This window comes from Melanostigma gelatinosum (assembly GCF_949748355.1).
Source record: "Melanostigma gelatinosum genome assembly, chromosome: 11".
Taxonomy (NCBI): Eukaryota; Metazoa; Chordata; class Actinopteri; order Perciformes; family Zoarcidae; genus Melanostigma; species Melanostigma gelatinosum.
The window spans coordinates 18,935,774-18,948,786 of record NC_136644.1 but is presented as its reverse complement, the minus strand read 5'-3'; the positions used below and the strand labels follow the sequence as shown (position 1 = coordinate 18,948,786).

At 41.5% G+C, this 13,013-nt stretch overlaps 1 protein-coding gene across 4 annotated transcripts in view; it reads left to right on the top strand.

Annotated features, from left to right (window-relative positions):
* The window catches only part of ppm1kb (protein phosphatase, Mg2+/Mn2+ dependent 1Kb), an 8,196-nt gene extending 856 nt beyond the window's left edge, over positions 1-7,340 (top strand). The window contains exons 2-8 of one of the 4 annotated variants that reach the window (XM_079279028.1): positions 279-802; positions 925-1,025; positions 3,241-3,406; positions 3,634-3,778; positions 4,303-4,437; positions 4,528-4,597; positions 4,790-4,845. In XM_079279028.1, the coding sequence (XP_079135154.1) occupies positions 333-802; positions 925-1,025; positions 3,241-3,406; positions 3,634-3,778; positions 4,303-4,437; positions 4,528-4,554 (1,044 nt within the window). In that variant the 5' untranslated portion in view covers positions 279-332 and the 3' untranslated portion in view covers positions 4,555-4,597; positions 4,790-4,845. Of the gene's footprint in view, positions 1-278; positions 803-924; positions 1,026-3,240; positions 3,407-3,633; positions 3,779-4,302; positions 4,438-4,527 lie in introns of all 4 variants that reach the window. The other 3 variants (XM_079279025.1, XM_079279026.1, XM_079279027.1) reach the window with 3 other exon arrangements.
* Positions 7,341-13,013: the final 5,673 nt, after the last annotated feature.

The window sequence follows — 13,013 nt, the reverse complement described above, 5'->3', positions numbered from 1 at the left end:
GTGAGCTCAAGACCTATGGGTTTGTTTTTTTAAAGTGTTTGTATCATATTTACCTGTTCTTACCTTTTGTAGAGGTAAGAGGAACTAAAGCATTTGTCTAATGATTTCTAGTTTGACGAATAGCTACAAATAGCTGACAAATTTGAGATTCTGGTACTTTGGGGCCCTCCTGAACAAACAGTTTTTTGTAATGTTCATTCGAATTCTGCATCTTTTCTAACTAACCCCCCCCCCCCCCCCCCCCCCCCCCCCCCCCCCCTCTCATTGTCTTCGGACAGCAAATCCCTCTACCTCCGCATCCAGTGCTTCTCCAGTGTGTTGCTATCGGGGTGATGTCAGCAGCCTTTCTCGGGCGCCTGGTAAGGTGCAGTGGTCCCTATGTGGGACGCAGTGGTCTTTTACAGATGGCCCTAGTCCCACTCTCATGCCAGCAGATCAGCCACCCCCCGTTCACCATCTTCCAGAGACAACTTTACAGCCCTTCGGGAAAACTGCACAGCAACACGCGCTTTGATGCGGACAGCAGCGGCTGCCCCACTACCTGGGATTCATTCGGCATCTGGGACGATCGCATTGATGAGCCCATTCTGCTGCCTTCCAGTATTCGCTACGGCAAGCCCATTCCCAAAGTCAGCCTATCCAGGGTAGGCTGTTCCTCACTCATCGCTCAACGCAAGGAGAATGAAGACCGCTTCCAGGTCTCCCAAATGACTGACAGCATCCTTTACTTTGCTGTGTTTGATGGGCACGGCGGGCCAGAAGCAGCGGACTTTTGTGAAAAATACATGGAGAAATTCATCAAGTATGGAGTTCATTAAATATGCTGTCTATACCAGAGGAAACATATTTACTGATCAACAACTTCTTTCTTTGTAGCTGTTATTCGGATGGAGTAACAATGTAGTATTTTGGTTGTTGTTTCAGGGACCTTGTGGAGGAGGAGTCCAACCTGGAAGCAGTTTTAACGAAGGCCTTCCTTGAAATAGACAAAGCTCTTGCAAGGCACTTGCACTTCTGTCCAAAGGGTAGGTTGATAGGCTTTCGTGTTACATGCACATAGATATACTTCTACACACCCATGTTTTCATGTGATGACACTTGTTTTCTTCTCTCTTAAAAACCTACCTTACTTATCCTACTTAGGCTCTGAAGCCTTGGAGTTTACAACTGTCATGGTTAGAGGTCTGTCATTTAACCCAAAGTTACTCAATAACTGATGGATCAATATCCCAGCTACAAGTAGAGCAAACACCAGTGCTTCACTGCACATTTACATGAACAGAAAGGCAACAAATTAAAGGAAAAACATTAGATTGTGTATATATAGATGGATCATGTATTTTCCCATCCTCTCACTGTACGAAAGTAAAGCCAAAATACCTGGACACGGAGCGGCCATCTTGCGCTTTTGATTTATTTCTTTTTTTAACCAGAGTCTGCGTGGCAGTCATATCGAGGTCTCGCTTGTTTTAGCGTGAGCACCTTCTAGCTGCTGTGATGGAACATTTCTACTCTATGAACAATTCCTAAGCCTTCAGCTCCTCTGCTGTAACTTCAGTCAGAGAAGTTGTCTGTTGCCGATGCCAATTATGATGCAACACACTTTTAAAAAATCAAATAACTGATAAAAAAGCAAACTTGTCAGGTGAAAAAAAATGAACTCTTGAACTTACATCGGTGTGATAACAACTACCTAAATAGACAGCATCTATGGGCGTGTTTTTTAAATATCTGAATCACATCCCATTGTCTTCATAGCCACCAGATCTCAGCCCAGTTTAACACCAGTGGGCGGTTGTGGGATGGCGCGTTAGATGCTGCACTTCACCATCAGAAATGCCTCATGAGAGTATCTTTTGAAAGAATGGCGTACACATCTTTCATGAGAGGTCCTGGGACTTCTATATTCTACACAAACAAACGCCGAAGCCTTTTCTAAAGTCTTGTTGTAGTCCCACACGTTACAAAGTCACTCAATGTTGTTTTTCCCTTTAATTTGTCACCCGTCTGTTGATATTTTTGCCAATCTGCAACGTATATGTTTTGCACGGGCATTAAGTGATATACGTTTTTTTATATTTAGGCACCACTTAAAGAAATGAATGCACAACATTTCTCTCAATGAATCACATGGTCTACATGTTTGCCCATGTCTTATAGAAACGTTTCAAATTCGGTTGACTTATCTCAAACAGAATTATGTCTGATTTTAGGTTTATCTGTTAATATAAAAGCTAGTATACCTTTTAATGTGGCCATACATTGGCCACGCTGTGTGAAATGTCCCAATATGCCTGTGTGTGTGTGTGCATGTTATCTACGGCAGCTGCTGACCCAGCTAAGAGCTGGAGGCCCTTGGCACCAATGTGTATGACGAGAGGCTACATATTGAAGGAGAGTCCAGCGGGTCCTAAATCCTGGACTACTGGAAGGTTCCCTATCTTTCTCTAACTCCGCTCTCTCTCTCTCGCTCTCTCTCTCTCTTCCCTTTAATCTCTCACCAAGTGCTTGAGTTTGAGAAATTGTATGTTGTCCCTAACATATCTAGTCCATGAGATGCAGCATGTTTAAAATGCAGATTAGGCTAAAATCATTTATTTCTCTGGAGAGAAGGTGTGCTGCAGACTTTAGTCTACAAATACCAGCCAATAAAACCACGTAATGACACTCGTCCTTTAAGAAACTAAAGTTTAGCGTTTGTGTGTAGTTGAATATTCTTCATACGCAAAGTTGACTAGAACCATGTTGCAGAGTTCAATGTTAAAGTGACATCTTACTGTTGGCCTGCATTAATAAGAATTGTTAGAAATGATTATTATTACCAAGTACTTGTATTTTATATCACTTTCCTTGTGACAGATTAGTGGTTAATTTCTAACTGTAGATAAATGCATGCAGAAAACATAGAGGTAAAACAAACCACCCCTCTCAGGAAGTAATGAGAAAAGTAGAAGTGTGTGTTTTCTTTTCGTTGTAGCCGTAAACCTAACTCTGCTGTAAAGTTAACTCTGGACCTCGGTTCAACCAGTTCAACCTGCATGTGTGACTTCCTCCTCTATTGTTTACTACTGTAGTCTCTAGTTTGCTGTAAATCCACTCTGACTTCCACCCTTGTGTTCCTGTTTTATTATGCGGATGCAAGATTGAGAGATACAGTTTGTGCTTGTTGCGATCAGTGACTTTATGTGTGAACTCTGCATTGCACCTGCCGGCTCTGATGTTTCCTTTTTGTCTCTGTAGTACCCGGCATGAATACAGGAAGCACCTCCACTGTGGCGCTGCTGAGGGACGGCATCGAGCTGGTGGTGGGCAGCGTGGGCGATAGCCGCGCCATGCTGTGCCGCAAGGGCAAGGCCCTTAAACTCACTGACGACCACACTCCTGAGAGGAAGGATGAGAAAGAGAGGTACGAAGCTGTGGGGGGGGGTAATGCCACGTTGGTCAGTTTAGGCAAAGAACATCAGAGATGGTGGCACAAGATCAACAGTAAAGTATTACGCCTTTATTATGTTCGTATTCTCTGTTAATCGTTTACCATTATTACGTTTCGGAGAAGGATATGGTTACTTTTCTTGAAAAAAAGAATTGCTTCTGTCAACTGAAGCCATTCTTCATGTGCCTTTCTCCCTCAAGGGTGAAGAGAAGTGGAGGTTTTATCACCTGGAACAGTCTGGGGCAGCCAAACGTCAACGGCAGGTTGGCGATGACGCGCAGCATCGGAGACTTCGACCTGAAGCGCACGGGAGTCATAGCCGAGCCTGAAACCAAGAGGATATCAGTAGGTTTTCTACTCGTGTGTTTAGTCAAAATGTTTGATATTTGTTATTTGTACACTGGGTGTTTTATGGTAATTTATACAGAAGAAGTTCTTCAGCTTCTCAACGCAAAGTACATTGAATCTTTTTGTCATTAATAATGTAGGTACAATAACATAATGACAACACCGACTTGTGGTACAAATATGCTCAGTGTAATTATCATAACCTGCATCTCTTCACATTTCTGTGCACATTTGGCCTCCGTCTTAAATGTGATGATGTAACTATTACAGTGAATATTGCACATCTGGATACATTCTTTATTGCTGCCCTCTTGTCTGCCAACCTGAATAACCACCGATGTGTAAATATGTCTGTGAAGACACAGCCTAGCTATAAATGAGGTATTATTTTAGGATTTAAACTCACCTCTAAGATTTTGGGGTCTTTTTTTCATTTCCTTCACAAACGACCGCAATAATTCAGTAGTACTTGGGAGGACAACCGTTTTTTTTTTTCTAAATATTGTCTGGCCTTTCCTCAGTTGCACCATGCCCACGACGCGTTCCTGGCGCTGACCACGGACGGCATTAACTTCATCATGAATAGTCAGGAGATCTGCAACGTAATCAACCAGTGCCACGACCCCAAGGAGGCCGCTCAGAGAATATCTGACCAGGTGAGACGTTCACGCTTTGCTTATAATGTGCCCGTAGTGAAACCAGTGTTTATTATGTTACCACCCGGTGTCGCACTTTGGCTCCACCAGAAACTCGGAGAAGCAGCTCTTCCCTAAAATGAGACGAGCTGATCCACATTTATGGTCCGCCCCCCTTGAAGTGAGCCTAAGTTGTTGGTGACTTCAGGGCGAACCCACTTCACGTTAATCGTCAGGCGGGCAAGCAAGACACGTGAACTTGGCTTGAGGAGTTGTAGTATTTTTATTCCGCAACAAAAAGCCTCGAGTGCAGACATGCTGCACCGCTACGGTCACAGGCCTGCTGAAATGTGGTTTCCTTTTTCTCTTTTAGTCTCTTCAGTACGGCGCAGAGGACAACAGCACAATCATCGTGGTGCCCTTTGGTGCTTGGGGAAAGCACAAGAGCTCGGACACGAGTTTCTCCTTCAGCAGAAGCGTCGTGTCCAGCGGCCGCTGGGCGTAGTCATCAGTACGGGGGGGTAAAAGTTGTGGTCTGTGACCGAATTAATTTGTGCAATACAATCAAAAAAAGAGTGCCCTTGTGGAAACATAAAAAAAAGTGTGGTTTGCCCGAACACAAAGGTTACAACATGTTATTTAGAGCATCGTGATGTGTAGTCTCCTCCATGTAGTAGCAGGCAGTGGATTCATGATGTGCACTAAATTAAAAAAATATCCTCTTTTTATAAATTATTTTATCTGCTTGCAAACCAATGACCATATAGGTGCAACAAGCTGTGAGGTGTTTGAATGGAAGACAGGTTGGGCTGCTCAGATTAGTTCGAAGCTTTTAAAGCTTCGTTCATGATATTGACTTTATATGAGATTTAAATTCTAAATCAACAATCAAATGTTTCAAAGCTTTTTTTTTATTTATTTTTTTATTTTTTTTAATGGACGGTATCCTGGGTAGAGGTAGATTAAGTTATTAATAACAAACAGGAACATTGTGTGTTGTAGTCCACAATCAACCTTCTCTTCCTCTCTAACACACACACGCACACTGCGAACGCCGTGGCACTCGGTCCGTAGTCTGCACCTACTAAACTGACGAGTTACATTCATTAATTACAATTAGTTACAATATTTAAAGACTAACTTGGTGAATCTCAGTGTTCAAATTGAGGATTTTATTCGACGACATTTGAAGCTTCGTTCAAACGAGCTATTCGGTACAGCCCTACAGAGAGGAGTTCATGAAAGGCATCACTACCCTGCTCTACTTTTCACAATGTTTTAAGACCGTTATCTATTTGGCTGTATTGCCCAAGTTTTACTTTCATGGTTAATTAACGTTGACACGTTGCATCTAGATTTGACCGTCGTTTGACACCTGCCGTCTCTGGATTTCTCAGTCTTGAGGGTGAGACTACATGCATAATACAATAACTGATCATTTCTCAACTGATTGGAATTAATTGAACCCTTGTATGAGAATGCAAAATCTACTTAAAAGAACAGTGTGTAGCATTTTAAGGGGATCTATTGGCAGAAATGCGTTACGATATTAATAAGCGTGTTTTATATATAAACACCTGAACCTAAGCATTGTTGTGAAACCAAATCAAACAATGGCTCCACATAGCGCCATTTGTGTTTTTGTAGTTCTACACGTTTGGCAAACCAGACTGCTAGACGAGCCAAATCCTCCACACTGCACCTTTTTTAAATGTACATTAAAAAACGTCACGACTTCTGAAACAACTAAGCAACGTGACCAACATATGTCGGGTCAAGGTTTTCGTCACTGAGTGTTAATTCAGTTTCCTGACCGTCATTTTGGGTCAAAGCATCTAAGTATTCTCTTCATGACACATCTCTTCTAAAGACTTCCACATAAACAATGCACTTATTGTTTTCCAGGTACTTACACTTACTGAGGCACCAAAAGCAATGTTGTTTTCTTGAATTGCACAGTCTTGGTGGTTTGGGAGAAATCAACCGTGAATGTTCTGTGAATTGGTGTGAATGAAGTTGCTTCAATGCTATTTAAATTCAAAACAGCGTTTGAGTGGCTGCTACAAGATATTCATGTTTCTTGCTGTATGAGTGTTAATATCTGTACTGGTTTGAAACAGATGTGTAGGAAGTGTTCAGAGTAAAGAAATGTACAGTATATGTTTTGTAAATAATTCTATTTATGTACATCTGGAAAACTGATAGTTCTCGTTAAGTAACAACTCTCATATCAGAAAATGTCACAAACACCGGACTTTACTTGGATGTTTATACTGTGTAAAGCTACACCATTTAGATTGTAACTTGTTTACAATCGGTAACTCCTCATTTACACCATTAAATGTGTCACTCAGAAAGCTCAAAGGACATTTAATGCAACACTAAAGAATTGTTCCGCTCGGAGCCATGTTTTGATGATGTGAATGTTTGCTTCAATGCGCTCCATGACGAAGAAATATCACTCAACCCCTGCTGGGTGTCGAAGTGGTTCATCTGCATCAGTAGTGTTAGCGGACCTCGTGTGCGTGGACACAGACTTAAACCATTAGCTCGACTGCACTGTTTTTTTGTTTTGTGGTTTATGAAGCTAGAGAAATGCAACACTTCATATTTATCATCCTTGTTCTATCTGTGATATGTTCTGTATCGATCAGTTTTCTTTCCTCAAACACCATTTATAGCTGTTTTTGTAAATACTGTTTTTCTTTGTTTTTTTCCCTTTCCTTACAAACCTCATCTTTAAGGTGATCTATCACAGTGCGCTCAGTTTTTATTTCCTGTATTTAGCGTCACTGCCTTCGAACTACAATCATTGTATCTGTGGACTTGTATCTGGGACCTAAATGTGACTGTTTCAACAACACTCTGTCAGTACTGTATTCCTGGTCTGAATGGCTTGTGTCCCTTCAATTAAAGACTTAACATAAAAAATGATCAACGCATTTAACTTCTTGTCTATTTTTATTCAGGAAATATTTCATGATTGTCACAAAAATATTTTCACTGGCTTTCAGTCACTCGCTTCAAACTCTAGCTGCTCGTCTACAGATCTCTGTGGCTCTGGGCCCAAATACATCTCTGATATTCTGGTGAACCGCCGGGAGCAGATTTCTTCTAATTTGCCACCAACGTCCACTTGGACTGAAGGATGAACATTTTAAATTTTATTTTTTGCCATGACTCAACAATTGATATGCAAATTATGACAGTTTCAGACAAATGTCGACAACAGCATAAAATGATGAAGTGATACATTTTGGACATGCATGCATGTAAACTGAGGCATACAACTGCAAGTTGGTAATTCTAGTTTTTAATTTAATTCAACTCTGCATTTATATCAGGGAGTATTTGGCTTTCTAAAAAAAAACCAACATATTTTTTCACTTTTACTTACTACTATACTAGTTTCTTTAAAATGTTTATCTCTTGTGTTACATGTCTGAATTTTTGCACTTTTTACATTATAAAACTCGTATTTCTATCTTTTCAAGGCAAAACAACGTTATACAAATAAAGTTGACTTGCCTCGACTCCTGGACTGAAACCTCTGGTTCCACAGGAACTATATAACTGAAGGCTCTTGCTCAACTTCGTGGAACTAGAGACTCTAATAACCTCAAGTAAACCTGTATTCGGGGAACACCGTGTTCTACTGATTCTTGTGATGTTACGGCGGTGAAAGGTGGCTTTCCTTCAAGTTTTGATATGAGGGAGTTAAGGGAGATATACTGACCAAAGATAACTGCAAGATGTGTTTTGGTGGCGCTGAAGGCCTGAGCAGTGATCATGCCTGGTGTTTTGGGAGGGCCCCAGTGGCCCACAGCGCTGCCGTGCATCACGACCAATAATTGCGGTTTTTGCTGTTTTTCTAGTGACTCATGAAGCTTAACTAGAGGTGGTAAAATACACCCCAGAAAATAGCTGCGTCTTATTTCCTAGGCTGCATTTCCAGTTACCTTAACTGTCAATGACTTCACTGTTTCAGATTCAGACATGCATAAGTGTAGACAAGGAGGATGTGTTGATAATGTAAAATCAGCCCGATCAATACACTCAGGTGCCCATCCTATTATCTTTTATTACTTTCATTTAATTAAATGCCGGGTAAGGGTCCGGCAATGCCGTCCAGATTAACTGTGTCATTAGATGATTTGTAGCGGAGGTTTTCTGTACAGAGTACAACAACTTGTTTGTTTTCAAGATAACAGCAGGGAGTTGCAGGTCTTCCAGGTTTTTATGTCCTAAAGACATGCTTGGAGCTTAGAACCTTCTGGAACTCTGTGACTAACTTTGGTAGGTATAATAAAAATAACAATAAAATGTATTTATAGAGCGCGTTTCACAGACATGAAATCACAAAGTGCTTAACAGCATAAATTTAAAAGCATAAAAAACACAATGTGACCCTAGGGTCAATAAATGACATACACAGAGAGCAAACAAAAATTTTAAATAAAAATTAAAACATATTTTAAGAGCAGGTCTAGGACATGGGTCTTTACTCAAACGCCAGCCTAAAAAGGTGGAGTTTGAGCTGTTTTTTAAAAGTATTCACAGTATCTGCGAGGCGTAGAGTTGCAGGCAGAGCATTCCAGAGCCTCGGCGCCACTGCCTCAAAGGCTCGGTCACCACGGGGCTTAAATCGTGTGCGTGGGACTGACAGAAGACCCAGAGCGTTTGACCTGAGAGTGCGGGCGGGTGAATATGGGTGAAGTAGATCAGCTACATAAGTAGGAGCCTGACCGTGAAGTGCTCTGTAAGTGATGGTGAGAATTTTGAAGTGTATCCGAGATGCTACAGGAAGCCAGTGGAGAGATCGGAGTACGGGGGTGATGTGAGACCGTAGATTTGTCCTGGTGAGTAATCTGGCGGCAGCGTTTTGGATGACCTGCAGACGGTTAAGAGCAGATGCACTGAGTGATGTGAAAAGTGAGTTGCAGTAGTCAATGCGAGAGGAGATAAATGTGTGTATGATCATCTCTAGTTCAGGTGTTGATACTACAGATCTCAGTTTACTGATATTTCTTAGATGGAAGAAACATGATCTGGACAACTGCTTAACATGGGGGTCAAACGACATGGATCGATCAAAGAAAATCCCAAGATTGCGCACTTTGTAATGGGCAGCAGAGGAGAGAGGACTAATAATCTGCCTGATCATGGGGACAAACTCATCTGGAGCAATAACTAGGACCTCCGTCTTAGAGTCGTTGAGTTGTAAGCAGTTTTCTGCCGTCCAGTCTCTGATGGCATTGACACAATCCAGGAGCCTAGTTAATGTGAATTGGCACTGCTAGACGAGCCAAATAGCAATGAAGTTGCTTCAATGCTATTTAAATTCAAAACAGCGTTTGAGTGGCTGCTACAAGATATTCATGTTTCTTGCTGTATGAGTGTTAATATCTGTACTGGTTTGAAACAGGTGTTGTAGGAAGTGTTCAGAGTAAAGAAATGTACAGTATATGTTTTGTAAATAATTCTATTTATGTACATCTGGAAAACTGATAGTTCTCGTTAAGTAACAACTCCTCTCATATCAGAAAATGTCACAAACACCGGACTTTACTTGGATGTTTATACAGTGTAAAGCTACACCATTTAGATTGTAACTTGTTTACAATCGGTAACTCCTCATTTACACCATTAAATGTGTCACTCAGAAAGCTCAAAGCACATTTAATGCAACACTAAAGAATTGTTCCGCTCGGAGCCATGTTTTGACGATGTGAATGTTTGCTTAAATGCGCTCCATGACGAAGAAATATCTTGCCTCCACTTGCCTCCACTCCTGGACTGAAACTTCTGGTTCCACAGGATATGAGCTTATAGCTGAAGGGTCTGGCTCAACGTCATGGAACTAGAGACTCTAATAACCAGTGGCGGCTGGTGGAAAATTTTCCAGGTAAGGCCATCCCATCAATTTAAACAAACATCCGAGTATGATTTAATGCAAACAAATTAAAGTATCAAACACGCATTACTACTTTACAGTTAAATATTTAACATTCATTCCAACATGAAAAAAGCAGTAAATAACACTTATATAATATAATATAACATAACATAATATAACATGTTTATTTATTGAGATGCCCCTATGGACCTTGTTATAGGAGGTAAAGATCAGGAGAAGTAAACATGAAGTGTAATTATGAATACTGATGTTAAATTAAGCTATGATGAGTTTTCACTGTTAATTTAACATCTCAATTACATGTTGATGCCTCCATGACCAAGTTAAGCAGTTGAGACTGAGGACTACTATGTAGAAGAAAAGATGTTCACTTTGTCTAATATGTAGCTTGACAGAGTTCTCCATGTGTGTCCTGGTGTTCTCATGTTTCTTTACCTCCTCATCCCTCACTCCCTACCCTGGTGTTCTCATGTTTCCTTACCTCCTCATCCCTCACTCCCGTAACTGTCCGTGCTGGATCCGTCCCCGTTGTTTTAAAAAGCTAAATAAGTTATTAGCATGATGTCATCCAGCTAGCCAAACCTGTCTGGTGTACAGCTATACAGAAGCTTTGCATGTACTGCTTCCCTTTCCCGCGAGTCTGCTGTCTGATTGTGAGGTCAGGCTGATCTGATATCAGCTCTTTGGCTGCAGAATCTCCGCCAAAGTTCTCCTCTCAAACGGGTCTTGGAGGAGGAGTGCTCGCGCTGGCGCGGGCGCCTGTAGAGACTTCTCCTGACGAGAACGCGCAGCTAGGGGGGCAAAATCTTTTTGGCCCCCTCGCTGAATCTATTTGAGGGCGCTGATTGGTTAAATTGTATGTCACTCATTTATATCTTGAATCAGCAATTGGCTAAACTGCTTTATAGACCCGCCTCTTTTGGGCCAAAATGATTAGGCCCCCCAAGCTGCGCGTTCTGAGACGCACACAGGCTGAGAGCACGAGCAGACGAGCACACAGGCGGAGAGGACGAGCAGGAAAAGCATATTTTACATACATTACTGGGTACATTCCATCGTTCAAACACACAAATATTGACAATTTGTATAATTTACTATTATTATAATTTTTGTTTTTCTTTTTTGTGTGGCTCAAGGTGGGGCCAGGCCCCATGGCCCTCTATTGACCAGCCGCCACTGCTAATAACCTCAAGTAATCCTGTATTCGGGGAACACCGTGTTCTACTGATTCTTGTGATGTTACGGAGGTGAAAGGTGGCTTTCCTTCAAGTTTTGATATGAGGGAGTTAAAGGAGATATACTGACCAAAGATAACTGCAAGATGTGTTTTCCAGCACCATGCTGGAGGCCAGAGCAGTGATCATGCCTGGTGTTTTGGGTGGGCCCCCAGTGGGGCCTGCCCCGCCCACAGAGCTGCCGTCCATCACGACCAATAAGGCCCGATCAATACACTCAGGTGCCCATCTTATTATGTTTTATTAAATCAAATGCCGGGTAAGGGTCCGGCAATGCCGTCTAGAGTAACTGTATCATTAGATCATTTGTAGCGGAGGTTTTCAGTATCGAGTACAATAACTTGTTTGTCTTCGAGATTAACAGCATAAGTTGCAGGTCTTCCAGGTTTTTATGTCCTAAAGACATGCTTGGAGCTTAGAACCTTCTGGAACTCTGTGACTAACTTTGGTAGGTATGGAGGATTTATGGAGGATTCTTGGTTTACATGTACAAACTGGGATTGATCTTGATACATGCACCCCAATGTTGTCGAATGCAGCACTGACATCTAACAAAACAAGTAGCCTCCAAGTCCTTTGATGCATTTGCAAAGTTTCAGTCCCCTACTATCTTCGCTCCAGGTGAACAAATAGTTAAACTGCTGTGCAGCTTGGCGAGACCTCAGCTGAGTGTGTGGCTGGATGGGGAGGCACCTGTCCCTGCTGTCATGAGCTGATGCTAGTGAGCCTGCACACAGTCTCTCTGCTCTGTCAGTCTGCAGCAGAGTTCCTGAAGGCTGCAGCACGATCTCCATACCAGCAGACTTCTCACAGTCTCTCAGCCCGGTAAGTCACTGTAACTAAACTTTTCATTTCTTTGCAACAACACCAGGATTTCAGATGATAAGTTATTGTTTTAAAGTTTGATTCTGTAAGAATTGGTTGCTACCCAGTGAGCACTAACCCGGATTTCAACGTTGATTTCTGGTTGAAAACGTGTTGAAATGGGGTCTGAACGTCTTAGACCAGGGGTCTCAAACTCATTTTCACTCCGGGCCACATCAGCATCATGGTCGCCCACAAAGGGCCGGTTGTAAATGTAACTACTCCTAACATATTGTTAAATAACTCTCTGCATTTGATTATTGTTTATTCAAGTGTTAAAATATTGTACATGCAGTTATATAAATGTAAAAATATATTGAAGCACATTTCTGTTGTTATAACTTAAATCCTTTTAATTTAGGGTTAAGAAACCCACATTACTCTATCAAAGATCAGACTATTCAAGAAAATACCAAAGACAAATATCAAACAAGTTATTACAATAACTTTGTTCAATGCTTAAAATCCTTTCAAGGGAGCGTTTGCACAATCCCACATGAAGTATTTCATGTGTTTTAAAGACACGTTTAAAGTAGTCATTCAATGTACTCACAATACATTTCCATTTCAAGTGTACAGTA